General features: G+C 46.8%; 1 protein-coding gene across 1 annotated transcript in view; it reads right to left on the bottom strand.

The window, feature by feature from the left end:
- Positions 1-26,750, bottom strand: part of cog6 (component of oligomeric golgi complex 6) — a 177,854-nt gene that overhangs the window by 52,254 nt on the left and 98,850 nt on the right. The window contains exons 5-8 of the mRNA XM_072477070.1: positions 7,559-7,670; positions 7,390-7,472; positions 5,203-5,273; positions 2,867-2,960 (exon numbers count right to left, since the gene is read on the bottom strand). Of these exons, the coding sequence (XP_072333171.1) occupies positions 2,867-2,960; positions 5,203-5,273; positions 7,390-7,472; positions 7,559-7,670 (360 nt within the window). The remainder of the gene's footprint in view (positions 1-2,866; positions 2,961-5,202; positions 5,274-7,389; positions 7,473-7,558; positions 7,671-26,750) is intronic.

The following is a 26,750-nucleotide window of genomic DNA, read 5'->3' as shown; positions in this document are numbered from 1 at the left end:
AGCTTAAACCAGGTCCTGGTTCTATCATTCCCTTGTTAAAAGGAGCTAAGGCTAATTGTAGCACCCTTTCGTGTCCCTAAAGAGCCCAGTTAGTACAAGGGCATCAGCCTCTTAGTTAAAGAATGTCCTTCTGCATTTAATTCCAACTCCTGCCAACGGAGTATAAAATTGCAAATTGAACAAAAATGATATTTCTAAAAGTATTGAAAACAGATGACACTCCAGTACTCTGATTTGTGTTACATGCAGGAGTCTATTTCTATCTTTCATTGTTCAAATAATGCTTCACAAAGATTGCCATTCTCCTTGAAGGCTAGTTGGGATTAGTATGGTTGTATGCTTCTGATCACCTGAAACCAACTCAAATTCATAATTGGCACATGGTCAGAGAGAATAAATTTAACATCATGATGTGACCTTTACGTGACACATGGATGAAGATGGGTCTACAAAGTTGAAGTGGTTGAACTAAATGTGCTCAGCAAATACCTAAAACAAAATTTATTTTTCCTTTTGCAAAATTAAACACAACATATGGCTGACCACTTTTAACAAAAGCATATTTTTTCAGCTACACCTTATAACTGTCTGCAAGAAAATAACATTCATAATTTGGATTTTTCTTAGAAATTGGTGGTTCAAAATCTGGGGCGAAATTCTCCGTAATCGGCGCGATGTCCGCCGACTGGTGCCAAAAACGGCGCAAATCAGTCCGGCATCGCGTCGCCCCAAAGCTGCGGAATCTTCCGCATCTTGAGCGGCCGAGCCCTAACCTTGAGGGGCTAGGCCCGCGCTGGACTGATTTCCGCCCCGCCAGCTGGCGGGAAAGACCTTTGGGTGTCCTGCCAGCTGGCGCGGAAATGACATTGCCGGGCGGTGCATGCGCGGGAGCGTCAGCGGCCGCTCACAGCATCCCCGCGCATGCGCAGTGGAGGGGGTCTCTTCCGCCTCCGCCATGGTGGAGACCATGGCGAAGGTGGAAGGAAAAGAGTGCCCCCACGGCACAGGCCCGCCTGCGGATCGGTGGGCCCTGATCGCGGGCCAGGCCACCGTGGGAGCACCCCCCGGGGCCAGATCGCCCCGCGCCCCCCCCCAGGACCCCGGAACCGGCCCGCGCCGCCTTGTCCCGCCGGTAAGAGAGGTAGTTTAATTCACGCCGACGGGACAGGCATTCTAGCAGTGGGACTTCGGCCCATCTGGGCCGGAGAATCGCTGGGGGGGGGGCCCCGCCAACCGCCGCGATTCCCGCCCCCGCCGAATCTCCGGTGCCGGAGAATTCGGCAACCGGCGGGGGCGGGATTCACGCCAGCCCTTGGCGATTCTCCGACCCGGCGGGGGGTCGGAGAATCTCGCCCCTGATTTCTCTCCTACCTCAACCAAAAAAGATACACTATCCAGACTAACATGAATCTTCAGAGATTGTGAAATATATTTCACACAAATTGACATTCTCATCATTGCAAAGGTCAGCAACTTCTCTGAAAAGAGCACTAGACAAGATAAATATGTTTTCGCTTTAAACATAAAAAAGCACTTTCAAAGAACAAAGAAAAGTACAGCACAGGAACAGGCCCTTCAGCCCTCCAAACCTGTGCCAACCATGCTGCCCGTCTAAACTAAAATCTTCTACACTTCCTGTTCCGTATCCCTCTATTCCCATCCTATTCATGTATTTGTCAAGATGCCCCTTAAATGTCACGATCGTCCTTGCTTCTACCACCTCCTCCGGCAGCGAGTTCCAGGCACCCACTACCCTCTGTGTAAAAAAACTGCCTCGTACATCTCCTCTAAACCTTGCCCCTCACACCTTAAACCTACGACCCCTAGTAATTGACCCCTCTACCCTGGGAAAAAGCCTCGACTATCCATTCTGTCTATGCCCCTTATAATTTTGTAGACCTCTATCAGGTCGCCCCTCAACCTCCGTCATTCCAGTGAGAACAAACTGAGTTTATTCAACCGCTCCTCATAGCTAATGACCTCCATACCAGGCAACATCCTGGTAAATCTCTTCTGCACCCTCTCTAAAGCCTCTACATCCTTCTGGTAGTGTGGCGACCAGAATTCAAACCTATACGCCAAGTGTGGCCTAACTAAGGTTCTATACAGCTGCAACACGACTTGCCAATTCTTATACTCAATGCCCCGGCTAATAAAGGCAAGCATGCCGTATGCCTTCTTGACTACCTTCTCCACCTGTGTTGCCCCTTTCAGTGACCTGTGGACCTGTACACCTAGATCTCTCTGACTGTCAATACTCTTGAGGGTTCTACCATTCACTGCATATTCCCTACCTGCATTAGACCTTCCAAAATGCATTACCTCACATTTGTCCGGATTGAACTCCATCTGCCATCTCTCCGTCCAAGTCTCCAAACGATCAACCTTTGATACTTTCATCTTCCTTAAATGTAACCTTTCCTTCGAATATAAGACCGTCATTATAAACGAAGGCTAGAGGATTAACTTGTATCTCTCCATTGCGTAGTTCTTGATTTCCAAATCCACATTTTAAAAAAATGTTCAAGGAGCCCTCTACAGGAGGCCACACTGAAATTTTGGATATGCTGAAGAAAACGGTGGATTTGAGAGAAGACGACAGGAAAGAGAAAGGTTGAGGGGGAAGGAGAAATGAATATGCTGTCTAACCTCCTGTTTACACAACGTTGGACGTTATTAAACTGAGTGGCTCAAAATAAGATGCGAGTCTGACAGTGCATTTACCACAGAAGCAGCCAAAAGATTAATCTGAGTTTAAAGAAAGGAATTCAGGCAATAATTGAATATTTGTTTTACATTTCAAAAACTTAGTTAAGAGTAACATAGTGAATTTAAATTAGAGCTAATTACATAAAACAGTACTAACTTGTAGACCACAAGCCTGTCTTGCAGAGCCTCCATAGCTTGAGTTTGTGCTGGTGAAATATCACAAGATTCCTGAGTCAGGGTTCTACATTCAGCTGCAAAGAATTTTTTTAAAAATCAAAACTTTTTCATAGTTTTATTGCTTGAATTTTAAAATTCAATACTCACATAATTGTCTGAGCAGGCCATTCAGCCCAACAGGTCCATGCCATGACCTGCATGCGTCCTTCCACCCAACCTAACCCCATCAACATATCTTTATATTCCTTTCTCCCTCATGTTTATCCAGCTTTCATTTAAATCTTCCAATATTATTCGACTCAACTGATCCTTGCGGTGGTGGTGTGTCCCAGATTGTAACCACTCTCCAGGTGAAGGGATTTCTTCGAAATGGCCTACTGGATTATCAGTGGCTGTCTTATATTTATGTCTCCTGTGTGAACTGGAGATGTCCTGGCCGAGATATTAACTCAGCATAGACCAGGGATGAAACAGGAGGGGCGGGATTCTCCGAAATGGAGGCAGAGTGTTCGCGTCGTCGTGAACGCCGTCGAGGTTCACGACGGCGCGAAACGGCCCCTATCCCGACCGATTCAGGGCCCGATAATGGGCTAGGAGCGGCGCCGCGTCATTTACGCGCGCCAGGCCTTGGCGCCGTGTAAAGGTGGCGCCGCATACATGACGTGGCTGGCGCCGCATAACTGGCGTCACCCGCGCATCCGTGGTTGTCGTCCTCTCGGAGTCCGCCCCGCAAGAAAATGTCTGACGGATCATGCGGGGCTGCGGAAGAAAGGAGGTCCTCCTTCAGAGAGGCCGGCCTGACGATCGGTGGGCACCGATCGCGGGCCAGACCCCATTTGTGGCCCCCACCGGTGCAGGATCCCTCCTCGCCCCCCCGCAGGCCGCCCCCCCCAGCATTCCTGCGCTGTTCCCGCCGGCAGCGACCAGGTGTGGGCGGCGCCGGGGGGAACCTGGCGTTTTGGGCAGGCCGCTCGGCCCATCCGGGCCGTAGAATCGAGGGGTAACGGTGAATTGCCATTTTGGCTGTCTCGGGCGATTCACTGTACCGCGCCGCGCAAAACGCGATTGTGCCGATCTGGCCGCTTCCGTGAAAATTTGGCGACCCAGGCAATTCTCTCAACCGGCGTGGGAGCGGAGAATCGCACCCGAGGTCTTTCGGCCTTACATTGCTCAGTTTCACTCTGGGCAGAACATTAACCGACTCAACCACTGGGGAGTTCTCTACAAATGTGCTGAAAGAATAAAGAATGTCCTGGTGGAGCTCCTCCAACTAACCTTGTCCCAGAAATGAACATGAAACTTCTAATGGTATCTGATCACAAGATGCAACAGACAAGCTGGCCACATCTCTCTGCTGCAGAGAATGATTTCCATTCCTTCGTTGATCTGAAATATTTTGTACTGTAGTGATTCCATTAAAAATCCTCTTCAACCCAATTTCTGGGGAGTGAGAGGCTTTGTAGAACATTGAAATTACTGATGACGAGTAGGGCTAGGCGCTCTTGAGAATTTCCCTCTTATCAGCATATCCAGACGTCTCCCTTTCTACAACACTGATTGCATGGGATTACATAGATAGAATTTACTGTGCAGAAGGAGGCCATTTGGCCCATTGAGTCTGCACCGGCCCTTGGAAAGAGCACCCCACTTAAGCCCACACTTCCATCCTATCCCCAGTAACCCCTCCTAACCGTTTTGGACACTAAGAACAATTTAGCATGGCCAATCCACCTGACCTGCACATCTTTGGACTGTGGGAGGAAACCGGAGCACCCGGAGGAAACCCACGCAGACACGGGGAGAATGGGCAGACTCCGCACAGACAGTGACCCAAGCCGGAATCGAACCTGGGACTCTGGAGCTGTGAAGCCACAGTGTTAACCACGGTGCTACCGTGCCGTACGAAGTTAAGAACTTGACTGTCTAAACGGAGAAAGTGTGCATCACCTTTCGGAGTAGAGGTGAATGGTTAAAAGCCTACCTTCAAAATTATTAACAGTATTGTTGCTGGAACTAGCAGCCATAATCAAGAGAACTCAGTAGAAAGGATAAGCAACTGAAATGATCTGACAATGGTAAAGTTGCAACTACAGTACAACTTTGAGATAAGCACAGCAAACTGCCTCTCATTTCAGAAATTATTCAAAATTATTCATTGTGACTCACTTATGAAAAGCAGGTTTCAATTAATTTTTGCCAAACATTATTGAGAATTCGTAATGTTTGAGTTCTCTACAGTAGATGGATGCATTCTTCATAATGCATACAGAACTTTGCAATTCCTTGCATCAGAAACTTATTGGACTGGTGACATACCTTGTGCCCATCTGTAAAGCTTTTCATACGATGTCTCTTGGAGGAGTGCCATCTGTTCCATGATTTCCAAACTTTAAAACAACAGAGAACGTAATTTATTATTCTGAAGCACTTACTGTTATTATGGACTTATTTTGCTGATCACTGTATGCCACCCACTAGAATACAATATTCCATGACAAAGTACTATATTTACACGTACCGTGTTCATAGCTTTGTAACGCGATCAACTTTGGCTTAAGGTATTTTCTGCCTGATTAATTGGCAAGCTATATTTGTATGATCATCTAGTGAACAATGCAATATACCACTTCAAAGCAACTTTCCAAGAACCTGGATGAAAACTTCAAGCAACCAGCAATTTTCTGATTGACTCAGCCTCTAATTCAGACTAAATGCTAATGGAATTTAAATTTTGGTAAATTCCCAAAATAAATCTTTGGAAATGTCAAATTCCTTATCATTCAAATTGTTTTAATGATTTTTACTTTGAACAGTTACTGAAAATTCAACGGCAGTGATTGTTTGAGAATTTTATTAAAAATGTGGTTCAATTTTCAGTAGCACAGAGCAGGGAACTTGTCTGGTGAGTAAGTGGGCAGGATTGAGTTACCAGTTACTGGTAACTAATTCAGTACCAGTGCTAAGCTAAAGTTGGATCTTTACTAATTTGCATGGCTTTAGTAGCACAAGAGGTAGTATTGAGTCCTGAGTATAGCTACAGTCTTCTGAAATTAATTAGAATCAGGTACTTAGTTCCCCTTGAAATGAGAATGAATCTTATGGTGTTGAATGTATGGAGTGCAACACTGTTTTCAATTTTGAACTTCCAACAAGCAACCCTGAGTAAATTAATCTGTTTGAGATTACCAGTGGGATAACAAATGCACAAATGATGGAATCAGTGCTCAGAAAATAAAGGCAATTAATACTGTTGAAGGTAGGTTTTTAACCATTAACCCCTACTCCTAAAGGTGCACACTTTCGCCATTTAGACAGTCGAGTTCTTGGCTTGCTAATCCCATGCAATCAATGATGAAGAAAGGGTGGTGGCCGGACATGCTGTTACCAGTCATCAGTGTGTCATGAGTAAAATTATCTTAACAGCCTTCACATTCTGTCTTATGGAATGAAAAGTTGGCCAGGATTTCTGATCTCGATGCAGTAACCCCTGGACATAGATCCAGAAACAGGCTTGGTTGTGAAGTTACTCCAAATATCCTTATTTTACTGATTGTTAATGAGTGAAATGAGAAATTAGGCAGAAGCCTAACCAGTGAGGTCAGGTTTAGGCGGGAGGCTCAGATTCCAATTTTAAAAAAAGAGTAAAGATTATATCCCAGCTAACGGCATCTTTATCAACTGTGATCTGTTCCCTTGGCCTCAGCCCGAGATTCCATCCCCACTTCCAGCTCTAGAAATACTTTCCCTCTCAGGGGAGGCGGTGTCATAATGGTATTGTCACTGGACTAGTCAACCAGAAATCCAAGGTAATGCTCTGGTGACCCGGGTTCAAATCCCACCACGGCAGATGATGAAATTTGAATTCAATGAAAAATCGGGAATTAAAAAGTCTAATGATGATCATGAAACCTTTGTTGATTGTCGTAAAAAAACATCTGGTTCACTAATGTCCTTTAGGGAAGAAAATCTGCTGTCCTCACCTGGTCTGACTCCAGACTCCAGACTCTTAACTGCCCCCAAGGGCCATTAGGGATGGGCAATAAGTGCTGGGCCAGCCAGCGAAGCCCACATCCCATGAACGAATAAATAAAAAACCTCAACCCAACTAGCTCTTCTGCAGCTTTACACTCTGAATTTGCTTTCCTGTGAGCATTCTGGGCCCTGGAATTTCCTGTTAATTAACACCTCACAGGAAATCGGTAGCATTCCATTCCGGTTTCACTTCAGGCTTGGAGTCTTATTCCAGCTCCCATCAGACTGCTTTGTTACCCAGCTCCAAGCCGTTTCACCACTCTGCTCTTACACTTGATGTCTGTGTGCTCTACCTCTCTCCCAAATATTCTGCTCAAAAGCTTACACTCAAGATTGCATTTAAACGGTGGCATAACAGTTGGAATAGTTAACAACTATCCTCATTGCTTCCTGAACTCAACCTATGCTTACTACAAAAGTTACAGAAATAAGAACACTTCTGCAGGGGGGCAGTTTAAAAATATTCCTTACCCTGCAGTTTGCTGGTTCGTTCGTAACAGAACCTTGACGTCATTGTGAATTAACTTTACTTTTCCAAGTGCTTTGAAGAAGTCCTAAAAGCATATGAAGGGTTATAGATTTTGCGAGTGCAATACAGTGATTCTTCTACACGACAGGAGGCTGAAGGGCTGTGGATTACCTCTGTGATTGGTCCCTCTCTTGGACGTCGGAGGATATTCAATTCATCTGCATTTAGTTGAAACTTGGATAAGAAAGCATTTGCTACCTCAGCTCGGATTTCTAATCTTTGGCTGTAATGAAAAGAAAAAGTAAGATCAGAAGAAATGACTTTCTACTGCTTCCAAGTTTGCAGCTTAACTTACAGCCTTCAGCTTACCGGACAAACCCAACACACCATACGAATGAAAATAATTTGATCATGTCAGGCATGATTTGCTATAAAGTTGGTTAACAGTGTACCCACTATCGTTGAGGTGGTGGTATTGGACAAACCTGAATTGAAAATGATGGGGTTGGTATTCTCTTGACTAGTGGGTGTATAAATGGCAGTTGTCTCCCATTAAAATTGCAAACAAGGTTACTGCATTACGTGAACTGGTGTCTGCAGGTTCTGGGTTCCACCTTGGAGAGACAGCTGTACACCTTGGACAGGCTAAATTGTCAAGGGCTTTCAAGAAGCTGTTCATCTTCTATAGTCTGCTGACTTGCAGATCAACGGAAGAGATGATGCTCAGTCCCATAAGAATAACGGTGGTGCAATGGGACCATTATGTTTTGCTGTCTCACAAATTCCATTCTTTTGCCACCCCCTCAAATAACACCCATGGAGCCAGTACGTCAGCTGAACCAGACTGTTCACACAACAGCCGAGGTGAAACAGTCAGCAGCTAGGGCCTCGCAAGCTCAGGAACACAGAGGCCATCGGCCCTAGGCCTCTCAACGATCCCCACATGGGGAACAGCAGCTTTTCACTAGCTTTGCTGAGGCCACCGAGAGAGAACCGGTTAGGAGTAGCAGGGTTAGAAAATCTTCTTTCAAGAGAAAGCACCATGGGTGAGAAATGAATGAAAGTCATTTATTATGTCTGCAGTTTCATTCATCACTTCAGTCTGCAGTGTAAATGGAAAAAAAAGACTTTCATTTTTAGTGTCTTTCATGACCGTAGCAAGTTCCAAAGGCTTTTAAAGCCAATGAATTAGTTTGAAATGTAGTCAGTGTTGTAAGGCAGACTCAGTATAGGCAAGAATAAGTCAGTAATGTAATAGCAAATACCAAATGAGCGGGATTTTCCACACAACTCGTCGTGAGATGGCCTGCCATTGGCTGCGGCGGGATCTTCTGGTCCTGCCACTGTCAATGGTGTTTCCCGTTGAGTGCACCCTTCGTCGCCGGAAACCCCGTGGTGGTGGGGGGGGGTGCCGGCAGAACCGGAAGATCCCGCTGGCTTGAACAGCCAGAAAATTCCAGCTAATAGCTTTATTTTAAATATATATTTTTACTGGTTTTATATATATTGATAATAACATTCGCTAGGGCTATCACACAATAAAAAGGAATCTACAAAAATGGATATACAAAAAGGAAAAAATAAATGACAATCAAACAGGTACACAACCAAGAGTCATAAATGAACACGTGTGGGGCCCCTATTCTTGTGCCCCTGGTGGTTGGTTTCTGCAACCGCACTGTTTTAATTATGTACATGCCGCTTCCTGGTTCTAGAACATACATGGGGCTCATTTGGCGCTAACCGGGTGTGCCTTGGCATTGCTGTTGTGGTCATGCCCATGCATGTCCCAATTGCTTGTTCCTTTTGACTTCCTGCTTCTCCTGTGTTTTGCTTGATGTCCTCTCTCTTCCCCTCATATCTTCCCAGCCACCCCCACTGCCCCCCCCCCCCCCATCCTTTTCCTTCCCCTTCCGTTGTCCGTTTTGGCCCTCCCCTTCACCCCTCCGTCCCTATTTGTTGCTGCTGGTCACAAACAGGTCTTGGAATAGGCTGGTGAATAGCCTCCATGTATTGTGGAAGCCTGCCTCCGATCCCTGAATTAAGAAATGTATTTTTTCCCAATTTATGGAATTCTGGGAAATTGGACAGCCAGTCTGCGGCCTTGGGTGGTGCTGCTGATCTTCAGCCGAGCAGGAACCTCCGGCAGGTTATCAGGGAGACAAAGGCTAGGGCACCTGCCCCTCACCCTGTAAAGTGTTCTGGCTGGTCTGATACCCCAAAGACCCTAGTAGGCATGGCTCCACCCTCATCTCCAGCACCTTAGACATGGCCTCGAGAAAGGCTGTCCAGTACCCGACGAGTCTGGGGCAAGACCAGAACATATGGGTGTGGTTGGCTGGACCTACCTGGCACCGTTCGCATTTTTCCTCCACCTCCGGGAAGAACCCGCTCATGCGTGTTCTGGTTAAGTGTGCCCTGTGCACTAACTTTAGTTGCGTTAGGCTCAGCCCTGCGCTTGAGGAGGTGGAGTTTGCCTGATCCAGAGTCCTCCTACTATCTCCATGCCCAATTTCTCCCCCCCACTTCTCTCGTGTCTCATCCAGTGGTGACTGTATCACCTCCAGTAGTCGTCCATATATGTCTGCACAGCCATCGTCCCTCAGAGGTCTGTCCAGGAGGGGGTGTCCTGGTTGCTGGGGGAGTGTTGCTGTCTCCTTGTGGAGGAGGTTCCTTGTCTGTATTACCAGAGCTCGGTCCCTTTCATGAGTTGGAGCTTGTGCGTACGCTCCCCCAGGATCGCTACTCTGCTGTCTACTTATAGGTCCCCTACCGTCAGTACCCCTTCGTCCTGTCTCCACCTTTTAAAGAAGGCATCCATTGTCACAAGGGTGAATTTATGGTCTTGCCACAGGGGACATTGCAACCAGACCAAAGTGGTGTCTAAGTTGGTTCCACGTTCTTAGCACGGCCACTATCACTGGGCTTCTTGAGCACCTGAGTACCTGGCTGGGGGAAATGGGAGTGGGGCAATGGCCAATGGTCAAAGGGACATCCCCGCCCAGGGGTTCTCCTCCATTTTTACCCACTCCGCCCCCAGCTCTTTGACCCACCCCCATACTCTTACTGCAGTAGCGGTCCAGTGGTAGAATAGGAGGTTCGGGAGGCCCAGGATCCCCATATTCCTCCTTCTCTGACATACGCTTTTTTTCGGATAGTTGGGGATCGTTCCACCCCCCCCCCCCCCCCCCCCCCCGGCACAGAGTGAGACTCTGGGCTCCCTGTCTCCACTCTGGATGCCTCTCCACCCCTTTTCCACTCTAAGAGCGATAGTCAGTGGTTCGATAGCCAGTGCAAGTAGCAGCTGGGACAGCCGGCATCCCTGTTGGGTGCCTCAGTGCAGCCAAAGTATTCAGAACTGATGGCGTTTGTCCATACGCTCGTTGTGGGAGCGACGTACATTAGTTTCACCGACGAGGTGAACACTGGGCCAAACCAAAACTGTTCTAGTACCGAGGGTACCTCCATTCGATTCTGTCCAAGACCTTCTCTGCTTTGAGGGAGATGATCACTTCTGGTGTGGGTCATGACCACATTCAGCAGACGCCTGATAGAACATAAGAACATAAGAACTAGGAGCAGGAGTAGGCCATCTGGCCCCTTGAGCCTGCTCCACCATTCAATGAGATCATGGCTGATCTTTTGTGGACTCAGCTCCACTTTCCTGCCCGAACACCCAACCCTTAATCCCTTTATTCTTCAAAAAACTATCTAACTTTATCTTAAAAACATTTAATGAAGGAGCCTCTACTGCTTCACTGGGCAAGGAATTCCATAGATTCACAACTCTTTGGGTGAAGAAGTTCCTCCTATACTCAGTCCTAAATCTACTTCCCCTTATTTTGAGGCTATGCCCCCTAGTTCTGCTTTCACCCACCAGTGGAAACAACCTGCCCGCATCTATCCTATCTATTCCCTTCTTAATCTTATATGTTTCTATAAGATCCCCCCTCATCCTTCTAAATTCCAACGAGTACAGTCCCAGTCTACTCTACCTCTCCTCGTAATCCAACCCCTTCAGCTCTGGGATTAACCTAGTGAATCTCCTCTGCACACCCTCCAGTGCCAGTACGTCCTTTCTCAAGTAAGGAGACCAAAACTGAACACAATACTCCAGGTGCGGCCTCACTAACACCTTATACAATTGCAGCATAACCTCCCTAGTCTTAAACTCCATCCCTCTAGCAATGAAGGGCAAAATTCCATTTGCCTTCTTAATCACCTGTAAACCAACTTTTTGCGACTCATGCACTAGCACACCCAGGTCTCTCTGCACAGCAGCATGTTTTAATATTTTATCATTTAAATAATAATCCATTTTGCTGTTATTCCTACCAAAATAGATAACCTCACATTTGTCAACATTGTATTCCATCTGCCAGACCCTAGCCCGTTCACTTAGCCTATCCAAATCCCTCTGCAGACTTCCAGTATCCTCTGCACTTTTTGCTTTACCACTTATCTTAGTGTTGTCTGCAAACTTGGACACATTGCCCTTGGTCCCCAACTCCAAATCATCTATGTAAATTGTGAACAGTTGTGGGCCCAACACTGATCCCTGAGGGACACCACTAGCTACTGATTGCCAACCAGAGAAACACGCATTAATCCCCACTCTTTGCTTTCTATTAATTAACCAATCCTCTATCCATGCTACTACTTTCCCCTTAATGCCATGCATCTTTATCTTATGCAGCAACCTTTTGTGTGGCACCTTGTCAAAGGCTTTCTGGAAATCCAGATATACCACATCCATTGGCTCCCCGTTATCTACCGCACTGTTAATGTCCTCACAAAATTCCACTAAATTAGTTAGGCACGACCTGCCCTTTATGAACCCATGCTGCGTCTGCCCAATGGGACAATTTCCATCCAGATGCCTCGCTTTTTCTTCCTTGATGATAGATTCCAGCATCTTCCCTACTACCGAAGTTAAGCTCACTGGCCTATAATTACCCGCTTTCTGCCTACCTCCTTTTTTAAACAGTGGTGTCACGTTTGCTAATTTCCAATCCGCCGGGACCACCCCAGAGTCTAGTGAATTTTTGTAAATTATCACTAGTGCATTTGCAATTTCCCTAGCCATCTCTTTTAGCACTCTGGGATGCATTCCATCAGGTCCAGGAGACTTGTCTACCTTTAGTACCCATTAGCTTGCCCATCACTACCTCCTTAGTGATAACAATCATCTCAAGGTCCTCACCTGTCATAGCCTCATTTCCATCAGTCACTGGCATGTTGGAAATGATGTTCGCTATTAGTTGTCTGCCCTTGATAAAGCCCGTCTTCTGCTATCTGGCCCAAACTACCTCCAGCAGGCAACTCTCCAGTCGTCTCGGCAGGGCCTTCGGCAGAACTTTCGCGTCAGTGTTTATGAGTGGGAGGGGACTGTACGACCCACACTCCGTCGGGTCTTTGTCTTTTTTTAGGATTCAGTGATATCGAGGCCTGTGGCACCGTGGTTGCAGGGTCCCTCTCGGTAGCAAGTCATTGAACATTACCGCAGGTGCAGGGCCAGAGCTGTTGCAAAGTAGTTTTATAAGTCCACCAGGAATCCATCCAGACCCGGTGACGTCCCTGACTACATGGAGTTGATATTGTCCATGACTTTCCCCAGTTCTAGTGGTGCTTCCAGACCCTGTTTCTTTCCCTCCCCCACAACTGGTATGTCCAGCCCGTTGAGGAACCGTTTCGTCTCCGCGTCTCCCTCTGGGGGCTCGGAAGTGTACAGCGGTTTGTTGAAGGTCGCGAAGATCTAATAGCTTTATAATGTACTTTTGTAGCACGGTAATATTGCAAAGAATCCAGAAGGTGGCAGCAATGATCAGCACATTTCCAAACTTTACTCCTAAACAAAATGCAGCTTTGACCAATAAAAGTGCACTAAAATATGACTGCAAATTTGTGTTTAATTTAAGGCTGTCTTTATTAGTTCGCATTTTTCTTTCCTTAGCACCACATTTGCTCCTTGACAGGTGTCTAAAACCTCTCCTCTCCATCTCCACCCTAAGGACCTCACTCAATTGGATTTGTTTATTGTCACGTGTGCCGAGGTACAGGGAAAAGTATTTTTCTGCGAGCAGCTCAACAGATCATTAAGTACATGAGAAGAAAGGGGAATAAAAGAAAATACATAATAGGGCAACACAACATATACAATGTAACTACAAAAGCACTGGCATCGGATGAAGCATACAGGGTGTAGTGTTAATGAAATCAGTCCATAAGAGGGTCATTTAGGAGTCTGGTGACAGTGGGGAAGAAGCTGTTTTTGAGTCTGTTCGTGCGTGTTCTCAGACTTCTGTATCTCCTGCCCGATGGAAGACGTTGGAAGAGTGAATAAGCCGGGTGGGAGGGATCTTTGATTATACTGTCCGCTTTCCCCAGGCAGCGGGAGGTGTAGATGGAGTCAATGGATGGGCGGCAGGTTCGTGTGATGGACTGGGCGGTGTTCACGACTCTCTGAAGTTTCTTGCGGTCCTGGGCCGAGCAGTTGCCATACCAGGCTGTGATGCAGCCTGATAGGATGCTTTCTATGGTGCATCTGTAAAAGTTGGTAAGAGTCAATGTGGACATGCCGAATTTCCTTAGTTTCCTGAGGAAGTATAGGCGCTGTTGTGCTTTCTTGGTGGTAGCGTCGACGTGGGTGGACCAGGACAGATTTTGGGAGATGTGCGGTATAATGCGGTATAATTCTGATTAGACAGTGCTGCTCAACAACCCAGCCTAATTTTGTCCTTGTAATAACCCCCACAAGGCCCATTGGGAAATTGCAATTGATCTCCCCGTGGGGCTCGTGGAATATGAGTTTTCCCAGTAGTGGATGGAGGTTCACCCAGCTGGGGCTCGTAAGACTGAGCAGAAAAGCCAGCCCGAGCAGCATGTTGGTTATCCCAACGGGGACTGTGATTGTATATAGTTACAGCCATGGACAGACTTTATGTTACGTTAAATAAATCCTTTGCGCTTCCTATCGCTGGCTTCCTGGTCATTAAAGTCCTCAACCAACATCCCCATGCACATTGAAAAAGGGCAGGAGTATGAATCATGGCACCTTTTCCCCCATAAAGCAAGATGTGAATGCCTATAGCAGACTGCTCCAGTGGTTCAAGGGTGGAACTTGTGATTTTTCTGCATGGTATCATTGTGCATTTATTTAGCCAGGGCATCATGAGGGGATCTTTAGCTTCCATTTTTGTTATTCCTGCATAGTATTTTCTCCAAAGTTAAAGAGGACACGGTAGAATTTCACCAAAAAAAAGAGCTACCCTACCTAACAGCAATCGATCATAGCCAATACCACTAGTTTGCAGGATGCCTTTTCACAATCCAGAAACCCAACTGAATCCAGACCAAAGGGCTATATCTGATTAATTTTTCCCCTGCCCAAGTGCATGATATGGTGAAACATTCTTCCTGCAGAATACACAGTGACTTCTCAGCTATATATGAGAGTATATTATCCATATAAATTTTTACTGCTAAACATACAATTCAAGCAAATACAAAACTGTGCATATTAGCTTTTAAAATATAGGTGATAGCTTCATAAAGCATAAATATACTTCCCTTAGAATCTGATGAACAAATTAGGACAATCAGCTCCAGGTCTATGATTTTAACATAGAATCTCCAAAATATGCAGATAGAAATCAAAATCCTAACAGCATATCAGAATATCCAATTGATAGGTATAACATTTCTATATGCGACAAGGTAAGTATGACAATAGACTGGAAATTTAAAATGAATGCTATATAAATGTTGGTCTTTCCTAAATCTGGATTACTTCTGGATTCCAAGCATTGCTACACTGAATGGTAAAACAGATCTACAGCTACAATTTCTCAGACAGAAGGGGTGGTGGTGGCGCAGTGGTACTGTCACTAGACTAATAATCCAGGGACCCAAGTTAAGATCTGGTGACCCGGTTTCAAATCCCACCATTGCAGATAGTGAAATTTCAATTAAAATTTCAAAAAATCTAGAACCATTGCCGATTGTTGTAAAAACCCATCTGATCCACTAATGTCCTTTAGGGAAGGAAATCTGCCATCCTTATCTAGTCTGGCCTGCATGCGACTCCAGATCCTCAGAAATGTGGTTGTAGCGCAAATACCCTCTGAGGTGGATCTGAAATGGAGGGTAGTTAGGGATGGGTAATGAATGCTGGCCCAACCAGTGACGCCCACATGTCGTAAATGAATTTTAAAATAATACACGTTTTGGTGGGTTGTTTGAGGCATTCTCACTAACATCTTAGCTAGTTATTGTATGATATTCACAGAAACCAGGGAGAAAACATTCTCCCAGCCTTCTTAGACTACTTAGAAACTAAAAGACACACCTAGCTATCTGGCCCAAACTGCCTGTGTTAGTGTTTACTCTCCACATGGGCAAAAACTGTGCGCAGTCAGAAAAATGCAAAGAAAATGTCATCATTTCAGAAGTTTGATCATCACATCCACATTGCTGTTTGTGGATAATTGAGTAGAGAATTTGAGGGAGGGGAGGGGGGGGGGGGTTTAGCCCAGAGCTAAGGACGCAAGGGAAGCCTGAGTCAGGGCTGGGGGGGGGGGGGGTGGGGGGGGGGGGGGGGGGGGGGGGGGGGGGGGGGGGGGGGGGGGGGCAGGTGAAAGCTAAGGATCCAGGCATTAGAAAGTGAGATACACAAGGAACATCAAGAATCTGCTGAAAATTACTGGTGGAGGTTAGTTGTGATTTATCTCTTCCCTTCTTTAAAACTGTTGGATAGGCCGCAGAAATTGTAGCCGGAAAGCAGCTCAAGGGAATCATTTTCCCTTCTACTATCCGATTGTTACTAGTAAGAAAAGCAACCAATCAGAAAGCTCGGCTTCATCTGAACCGATTGGTTTATTGTTACTAGTAAGAAAAGCAACCAATCAGAAAGCTCGGCTTCATCTGAACCTATCAAAAAACTTGAACATGAGCCAATAAAGACACAAAAAAAACTGAACTACAAAAGTTTATGTGGCCTATATTGGCTTTGTGACCTAATCAGATTAAAAGAACATATTTTCCTCTAATCATAAATGGCAAAAAAAGACATGATTAGGGCATCTCAGCCATCTCCGTCATAAAGGAACATTTCAGCATTCAGTTTGTTCTCACACAATCTTTGTGGAAATGAATGAGAATGAATGATTTAATTAGCAAAAACAAATATCCTCTCATTTCATATGAACCAAGGAAAGCTTCATAAATAATAATTAAACGTTGATTCTTCCTTGTGACTATGCTTTAATGCCAAAAATACTCAATTCTCTGTTCTTTTTGACAAAAGTGCATTTTAACTGTTCAGCAGGTTTTTAAAGATAATGCAGTCACATTAAAATTACATCCTTCCATGGAGACAAACCTGTCTTTCATAGTGTGCCCTTCATACATAAACAAAAACGTGCAGAACATGGGAACTCGAGACAAAACTACCGCCCCGACACAGGAATGAAGCTGGAACACAAGCCTGCTTTATATTCCCAGGAGGAGTCCAGTGGAGCCAGAGAGCCAAACTATAATAGTTTCCAAGGCAATTGAACTTCAGTGAGAGGGCACTCATTCTGGAGTTGTTGCTAATGCCAGGCGTTCTTTCTCCTTTTGCACAATACAAAAGTGAACTGCTCTTTGGGATTATCACCCAGGTGCCTTGACGTTTAACAAAGAAAAGCGACTTTGCCCTCAACAAGAAAGTACTGGTAATTGTAATGTTCATTGTAATGTTGTCTTGAGTTTTACTTGGTACTTAAGATCTCAAGATGTAATGCTATGGAATACAGTGCTCTGACTTTGCTATATTAGGAGATAATAAGTGTTAAGTGGTATATTTTGGTAGGAAAAATGGGGAAAGTAAATATAAAATAAAAGGAGACAATTCTAAAGGGGATGCAATGGCCGAGGGACCTGGGGGTAAACATGCACAAATTATTGAAGGTGACAGGGCAGCGTGTCACGTGGCAAATAAAGGAGATGTGATCCCGAGCTTTATAAACTGAGGGATGGAGTACAAAATTTATAAAACACTGATTTGGTCTCCACTGCAGTATTGTATCCAATGACCGATACACAGTGGCAGTAGTGTGTGTCATATACAGGATGCATTGCAGCAACTTGCTATACCTCCTTCAATTGTACCTTCCAAAATCACAATCCTCCTAGAAGGACAGGGGCAGCAGATGCATGGAAACACCATCTCCTACAAGTTCCCCTCCAAGCCATACACCATCCTGACTTGGAACTATAAGGCCGTTCCTTCATTATTGCTGGGTCAAAATCTTAGGACCCTCTTCCGAACAGCACTGCAGGGAAAACAAAACTAGATGGGCTACGGCGGTTCAAGAGGCACTTCACCACCACATTCCTGGGGGCAATTAGGGATGTGCAATAAATGCTCGTTTTGCCAGTGGTGCTCACATCCCAAGAAAGAATGAAAAAAAATACTGGCAAAGTTGGAGTGTTCTCCTTAAAGAGATTACAAAGAAATTTCATACAAGTAGTAAAAATCATTAGTCTGAAGAGAGTAGTCAACATGAAAATATCCCCATTGATGTAAGGATCAAGAACCAAAGGACAGCAATTTATGGTAATTGCCAACAGAACCAGAGGCAATCTGAGGAAAACATTTTTTTACACAGCAAGTGGTTAGGATGTGGATTGTATTGCCTGATAGTGTGGTGGTGGCAGGGAGTGTGGGAATAACTGTGTTGCTATGAACATGGAACTAGCACAGACACAACATAAAGTTGTAACCCTTCTACGATTCAATTTGTCTGCAAATCTCTTGGATGATAAACTGTTCTACAATACAATCAAAAGTGACAATAAAAGATGGAAACAGCGTATGTGATAAAACCAAGAAACACATTTTCTGTTTGCTAGCATATGGCACAGGTGGCATTTATTGAAAGAATTAGTCCCAGTTAGAAATAATGTAATTATGGGATAATCCAAGGGTTGGGGAAGGAAGGAGGGAGGGAGAAATTAATTATATAATAATCTTTATTAGTGTCATAAGTAGGCTTACATTAACACTGCAATGAAGTTACTGTGAAAATCCTCGAGCCACCACACTCCGGCACCTGTTCGGGTACACTGAGGGAGAATTCAGAATGTCCAATTCACCCAACAAGCACTGGGAGAACATGCAGACTCAAACAGTGACCTGGGAATCGAACCCAGGTCCCAGGCGCTGTGAAGCAACAGTACTAACCACCGTGCTACAGAACCTGATTTGATCTGAAGATTAGCACAATACAAAAATGTTCTTGTTACATGTTCTTGAATGTACACCAACTATTTTGAGTGTACAATTTTGTATGCTTGCAGAGATAAAAAAGTTATAGAATAAAAATATTTTTACTCAATTTTTCCAACTGTACATCATTCCTCAGGATTTTCTTTGTGAATATTTTGCCATCATGAGTGCAACATTGAAGCACCAGTGTGTAAAGCTGCCAAATGCTGCTCACAGCATCTGCTGAGGGCAGATGTGCAAGTTGATATCCGCTGCAGTCCAGCTGGCGTAACTATGCCAACAGTGCTGTTAGCTGCATAACTACCATCATCAAAGAACATCAGGTCAAACTTGCTAGATATATACATATCCATTTAGCAAATAGCAATTAAAGGATGCTGCAATTATCCATGAATTTCTTTTTGTTCTTACTCATGCCAAGATGTGTCTGTATCACTGGCCTGGCCAGCATTTGTTGCCTATCCCTGATTGGCAACACCCTGCAATCAGGGTGGTGAAGGTGTTCCCGCAATGTTGTTAGTGATTACTAATGTATTTTTAAGTTTGTAACCACACACAAAAGCTATTAAAGTTAGTACCTATTTAGCATTTGATATTGCACCATCATTCAAAGTGTAACAATAGAAGGAGATTAGAAATGCAGATCTACACAGTTTAAAAAGCGAGGCATGAAATGGTTTAAAACATTTTAATCCCTTGCTCTCCACTGAAATCTGATAAATGGACCTCAGGGTCCTACTAACTTACACTTGTATTATTTTTTCACCCTCTTCCACCAAATAAATACATTTGGAATTAAAATTGCAAAGGTTTGAGAAAAGGGAAAGAACTTGGAATAGCCTCTTGCACAAATCTGGTAAGACAGTAATAAATAGAATGGATGAGATCTTCTGGTTGTTCACGCCAGCGGGATCTTCCGGTCCTATCAATGGCGCTTCCCTGCTGCGGGTTTCCCGGTGATTTGGGATGGATTCAATGTTTAATTGTATGCAGCTGAAAGACATTAGTTGGGATTTCAGTTGGGACACAGAAAGAGCATTTTCCGGCACGATTTTAGCGGTTTGGATCAGAAATTGGCAAGCTGTAAGAAGACAGAGGGTGGTGGTTGATGGGAAATATTCAGTCTAGAGTTCAGTTACTAGTGGTGTACCACAAGGATCTATTTTGGGGCCACTGCTGTGTGTCATTTTTATAAATGACCTGGAGGAGGGCATAGAAGGATGGGTGAGTAAATTTGCAGATGACATTAAAGTCAGTGGAGTTGTGGATAGTGCGGAAGGATGTTGTAGGTTACAGAGGGAGATAGATAAGCTGCAGTGCTGGGCTGAGAGGTGGCAAATGGAGTTTAATGCAGAAACGTGTGGGCTGATTCATTTTGGAAGGAGTAACAGGAATACAGAGTACTGGGCTAATGGAAAGATTCTTGGTAGTGTGGATGAGCAGAGAGAACACAGTGTCCATGTACATAGATCCCTGAATGTTGCCAACCAGGTTGATAGGGTTGTTAAGAAGGCGTACGGTGTGTTAGCTTTTATTGGTACAGGGATTGAGTTTCGGAGCCATGAGGTCATGTTGCAGCTGTACAAAACTGGTGCAGCCGCATTTGGAGTATTTAAAAAAAATATATATTTTATTCAAGATTTTTTGGCCAAACATAACAGTACGTAGTGTTTCTTTTACACAACAATAAAGCAATATAAATAACAGTGGCCAGTTTTAAACAAATAAATAAATAATATATGAACAGAAACAAAAATCAAACTAAATGGCAACTGCCTGGTCAAAAATAAATACTCTCCAAAGATACAATCCAACAGTCCAATATACATTACCTAAAACAAGTGCCTATACATATACAATAACATCCCTGAGAGTCCGTCCGATTCCTCCCCCCCACCCCCTGGGTTGCTGCTGTTGTCTTCTTCTTTTCCATTCCCTGTATCTTTCTGTGAGGTAGTCGACGAACGGTTACCACCGCCTGGTGAACCCTTGAGCCGAACCCCTTAGAACGAACTTAATCCGTTCTAACTTTATAAACCCTGCCATGTCGTTTATCCAGGTCTCCACACCCGGGGGTTTGGCTTCCTTCCACATTAACAATATCCTGCGCCGGGCTACTAGGGACGCAAAGGCCAAAACATCAGCCTCTCTCGCCTCCTGCACTCCCGGCTCTTCTGCAACCCCAAATATAGCCAACCCCCAGCTTGGTTCGACCTGGACCCCCACCACCTTCGAAAGCACCTTTGCCACCCCTACCCAAAACCCCTGTAGTGCCGGGCATGACCAGAACATGTGGGTATGATTCGCTGGGCTTCCCGAGCATCTCGCACACCTATCCTCTACCCAAAAAAATTTACTGAGCCGTGCTCCAGTCATATGCGCCCTGTGTAACACCTTAAATTGTATCAGGCTTAGCCTGGCACACGAGGACGATGAGTTTATCCTACGTAGGGCATCAGCCCACAGCCCCTCTTCAATCTCCTCCCCCAGCTCTTCTTCCCATTTCCCTTTCAGCTCATCTACCATGATCTCCCCCTCGTCCCTCATTTCCCTATATATGTCTGACACCTTACCATCCCCCACCCATGTCTCTGAGATCACTCTATCCTGCACCTCCTGCGTCGGGAGCTGCGGGAATTCCCTCACCTGTTGCCTCGCAAAAGCCCTCAGTTGCATATACCAAAATGCATTCCCTTGGGGCAACCCATATTTTTCCGTCAGCGCTCCCAGACTCGCAAACGTCCCATCTACGAACAGATCGCTCAATTGTGCTACCCCTGCTCTTTGCCATGCTCCAAATCCCCCATCCATTCTCCCCGGAACAAACCTATGGTTATTTCTTATCGGGGACCGCACCGAGGCTCCCGTCCTTCCCCTATGCCGTCTCCACTGCCCCCAAATTTTCAATGTAGCCACCACCACCGAGCTTGTGGTGTATTTCTTCGGTGAGAACGGCAACGGCGCCGTCACCATAGCTTGTAGGCTAGTCCCACTGCAGGACGCCCTCTCCAATCTCTTCCACGCCGCTCCCTCCTCTTCTCCCATCCACTTACACACCATTGAAATATTGGCAGCCCAGTAGTACTCACTTAGGCTCGGTAGTGCCAGCCCCCCCCTGTCCCTACTACGCTGCAAAAATCCCCTCCTCACTCTCGGGGTCTTCCCGGCCCACACAAAACTCATAATACTCTTCTCAATTCTTTTGAAAAAAGCCTTCGTGACCACCACCGGGAGGCACTGAAACACAAAAAGGAATCTCGGGAGGACCACCATTTTAACCGCCTGCACCCTCCCTGCCAGTGACAGGGACACCATGTCCCATCTCTTAAAGTCCTCCTCCATCTGTTCCACCAACCGCGTTAAATTAAGCCTATGTAATGTACCCCAATTCTTGGCTATCTGGATCCCCAAGTACCGAAAGTCCCTTGTTACCTTCCTCAACGGTAAATCCTCTATTTCTCTGCTCTGCTCCCCTGGATGCACCACAAACAACTCACTTTTCCCCATGTTCAATTTATACCCTGAAAAATCCCCAAACTCCCCAAGTATCCGCATTATCTCTGGCATCCCCTCCGCCGGGTCCGCCACATATAGCAACAAATCATCCGCATACAGAGATACCCGGTGTTCTTCTCCTCCCCTGAGTACTCCCCTCCACTTCCTGGAACCCCTCAATGCTATGGCCAGGGGCTCAATCGCCAGTGCAAACAATAACGGGGACAGAGGACATCCCTGCCTCGTCCCTCTAAGGAGCCGAAAATAATCAGACCCCCGTCCATTCGTGACCACGCTCGCCATCGGGGCCCTATACAGCAACTGTACCCATCTGATATACCCATCTCCAAAGCCAAATCTCCTCAGCACCTCCCACAAATAATCCCACTCCACTCTATCAAATGCTTTCTCGGCATCCATCGCCACCACTATCTCCGCTTCCCCGTCTGGTGGGGGCATCATCATTACCCCTAGCAGCCTCCGTATATTTGTATTCAGCTGTCTCCCCTTCACAAACCCAGTTTGGTCCTCATGAACCACCCCCAGGACACAATCCTCTATCCTCGTTGCCATTACTTTGGCCAGAATCTTAGCGTCCACATTCAGGAGGGAAATAGGCCTATAGGACCCGCATTGCAGCGGGTCTTTTTCCTTCTTTAGGAGGAGCGATATCGTTGCCTCTGACATAGTCGGGGGCAGCTGCCCCCTTTCCCTCGCCTCATTAAAGGTTCTCATCAGTAGCGGGGCCAGCAAGTCCATATATTTCCTCTAGAATTCAACTGGGAATCCGTCTGGTCCCGGGACCTTCCCCGCCTGCATGCTCCCAATCCCTTTCACTACTTCCTCCATCTCAATCTGTGCTCCCAGTCTCGCCCTCTCCTGCTCCTCCACCTTAGGAAATTCCAGCTGATCCAGAAAGCACATCATTCTCTCCTTCCCATCCGGGGGCTGAGCTTCATATAATCTTTCATAAAATGCCTTGAACACTCCATTCACTCTCTCTGCTCCCCGCTCCTTCTCTCCCTCCTCATCTCTCACCCCCCCCTATTTCCCTCGCTGCTCCCCTTTTCCTCAGTTGGTGGGCCAGCAACCTGCTCGCCTTCTCCCCATATTCGTACTGTACACCCTGTGCCTTCCTCCATTGTGCCTCTGCATTACCCGTAGTCAACAAGTCAAATTCTACATGTAGCCTTTGCCTTTCCCTATACAGTCCCTCCTCCGGTGCCTCCGCATATTGTCTGTCCACCCTCAGAAGTTCTTTCAACAACCGCTCCCTTTCCCTACCCTCCTGCTTTCCTTTATGTGCCCTAATGGATATCAGCTCCCCTCTAACCACTGCCTTCAGTGCCTCCCAGACCACTCCCACCTGAACCTCCCCATTATCATTGAGTTCCAAGTACCTTTCAATACACCCCCTCACCCTTAAACACACCCCCTCATCTGCCAATAATCCCATGTCCATTCTCCAGGGTGGTCGCTGTTCTTTTTCCTCCCCTATCTCCAGGTCCACCCAATGTGGAGCGTGATCCGAAATAGCTATCGCCGTGTACTCCGTCCCCGTCACCTTCGGGATCAGTGCCCTTCCCAAAACAAAAAAGTCCATCCGTGAATAAACTTTGTGGACATAGGAGAAAAACGAAAACTCCTTACTCCTAGGTCTACTAAATCTCCAGGTGTCTACTCCTCCCATCTGCTCCATAAAGTCCTTAAGCACCCTAGCTGCAGCCGGCCTCCTTCCGGTCCTGGACCTCGATCTGTCCAGCCCTGGGTCCAGCACCGTATTAAAATCTCCACCCATTACCAACTTCCCCACCTCTAGGTCCGGGATACGTCCTAACATACGCCTCATAAAGTTGGCATCATCCCAGTTCGGGGCATATACGTTCACTAAGACCACCGCCTCCCCTTGCAATTTGCCACTCACCATCACGTATCTGCCCCCACTATCCGCCACTATGGTCTTTGCCTCAAACATTACCCGCTTCCCCACTAGTATAGCCACCCCCCTGTTTTTTGCGTCTAGCCCCGAATGAAACACCTGCCCCACCCATCCTTTGCATAGTCTGACCTGGTCTATCAGTTTCAGATGCGTCTCCTGCAGCATAACCACATCTGCCTTAAGTTTCTTTAGGTGTGCGAGTACCCGTGCCCTCTTTATCGGCCCGTTCAGCCCTCTCACATTCCACGTGATCAGCCGGGTTGGGGGGCTCTTTACCCCCCCCCCCCCCCCCTTGTTGACTAGCCATCTCCTTTTTCAATCCAGCTCCTCACCCGGTTCCCACGTAGCTGTATCCCCCCCAGGCGGTGCCCCCCCGCCCCGACCACCCCACCCCATACCAGCTCCCCCTTCTCTCCAGCAGCAGCAACCCAGTTAACCCCCCACCCCCCCCCCCACCCCGCTAGATCCCTCACTAGCGTAATTGCACCCCCCATGTTGCTCCCAGAAGTCAGCAAACTCTGGCCGACCTCGGCTCCCACTGTGCGAGGCCCCCTCCTTCCTGCTTCCCTGTTCCCGCCATGATTACCATAGCGCGGGAACAAAGACCGCGCTTCCCATTTGGCCCCGCCCCCAATGGCCGGCGCCCCCAGCTCCTCCTCCTCCCTCCCCCCCCTCCCCCGCGACATGGGAAAGAGAGAAAAGTTACAGGGTCGCGGGGTTAACAACTTGGGAAATCATCTCTTCCCCCTTTTCCCCCTCTTCACCCCACATATTCGCCCCACCACTTTGTCCCAATCGTTCTTTTTCTAGCCCGCTTATTCCAGTTTCTCCTCGACAATAAATGTCCACGCCTCTTCTGCCGTTTCAAAGTAGTGGTGCCTCCCTTGATTTGTGACCCACAGTCTGTGCAGCACCGCCTTGGCCCGATTAAAGCTTGCCCTCCTTCTCGCCACCTCCGCACTCCAATCTTGATATACGCGGATCACCGCGTTCTCCCACTTACTGCTCCGAGTTTTCTTTGCCCATCTGAGGACCATCTCTCTGTCCTTATAATCGGAGAAATCTCACCACTATGGCTCGAGGAATTTCTCCAGCCCTCGGTCTTCGCGCCATAACTCGATAGGCTCCCTCCACCTCCAACGGGCCCGTCGGGGCCTCCGATCCCATTAACGAGTGCAGCATCGTGCTCACATATGCCCCGACGTCCGCCCCTTCTGCACCTTCGGGAAGACCAAGAATCCTTAAATTCTTCCTCCTCGCATTGTTCTCCAGCACCTTCAGCCTTTCCACAAAACTTTTGTGTTGTGCCTCGTGCATCTCTGTCTTCACCACCAGGCCCTGTATGTCGTCCTCATTCTCAGCAGCCTTTGCCTTCACGACCCGAAGCTCCTGCTCCTGGGTCTTTTGCTCCTCCTTTAGCCCTTCAATCGCCTGTAATATCGGGGCCAACAGCTCCTTCTTCATCTCCTTTTTAAGTTCTTCCACGCAACGCCGCAGGAACTCTTGTTGGTCAGGGCCCCATATTAAACTGCCTCCTTCCGACGCCATCTTACTTTGTGCCTGCCTTCCTGGCCGCTGCTCTAGAGGATCCACCACAATCCGGCCACTTTCCTCTCCTTTTTCCATCCGTGTCCAGGGGGGATTCCCTTCTGGTTTACCGCACAGTGTTTTTAGTCATTAAAATTGCCATTGGGGCTCCTATTAGGAGCCCAAAAGTCCTTTCCACCGGGAGCTGCCGAAACGTGCGACTTAGCTGGTCATCGCCGCACACGGAAGTCCGCATTTGGAGTATTGCGTGCAGTTCTGGTCGCCGCATTATAGGAAGGATGTGGAAGCATTGAAAAGGGTGCAGAGGAGATTTACCAGGATGTTGCCTGGTATGGAGGGAAGATCTTATGAGGAAAGGCTGAGGGACTTGAGGCTGTTTTCGTTAGAGTGAAGAAGGTTAAGAGGTGACTTAATCGAGGCATACAAGATGATCAGAGGATTAGATACGGTGGACAGTGAGAGCCTTTTTCCTCGGATGGTAATGGCTAGCATGAGGGGACATAGCTTTAAATTGAGGGGAGATAGATATCGGACAGATGTCAGAGGTAGGTTCTTTACTCAGAGAGTAGTAATGACGTGGAAAGCCCTGCCTGCAACAGTAGTGGACTCGCCAACATTAAGGGCATTTAAATGGTCATTGGATAAACATATGGATGATAATGGAATAGTGTAGATTGGCTTTAGATTGGTTTCACAGGTCGGCGCAACATCGAGGGCCGAAGGGCCTGTACTGCGCTGTAATGTTCTATTATGCACTTTAAAGTGATACACAGAGCCCACCTGACTAGAACCCAAATGAGCAGGTTCTTCCCGGAGGTGGTGGACAAATGTGAACGGTGCCAGGGAGGTCCGGCCAACCATGCCTACATGTTCTGTGCCTGCCCAAGACATGTCGGGTTCATATGGGGAAGAGGGCCGAAGCCCTGGCCTTTGCATCCCTAATCGCACGCCGGAGAATCCTGCTTGGCTAGCAATCGGCAGCACCACCCACAGCTGCAGACTGGCTGGCAGACCTGACGGAATTTCTCCATCTGGAGAAGATCAAGTACACCATCTGAGGGACGGACGAGGGCTTCCACAAAGCATGGAGGGCATTCACCAACCTGTTCCAA

Source organism: Scyliorhinus torazame, chromosome 15 (assembly GCF_047496885.1).
Source record: "Scyliorhinus torazame isolate Kashiwa2021f chromosome 15, sScyTor2.1, whole genome shotgun sequence".
Taxonomy (NCBI): domain Eukaryota; kingdom Metazoa; phylum Chordata; class Chondrichthyes; order Carcharhiniformes; family Scyliorhinidae; genus Scyliorhinus; species Scyliorhinus torazame.
Note: the sequence above shows the minus strand (reverse complement) of the source record. Positions and strands in the feature narration are given on the sequence as shown.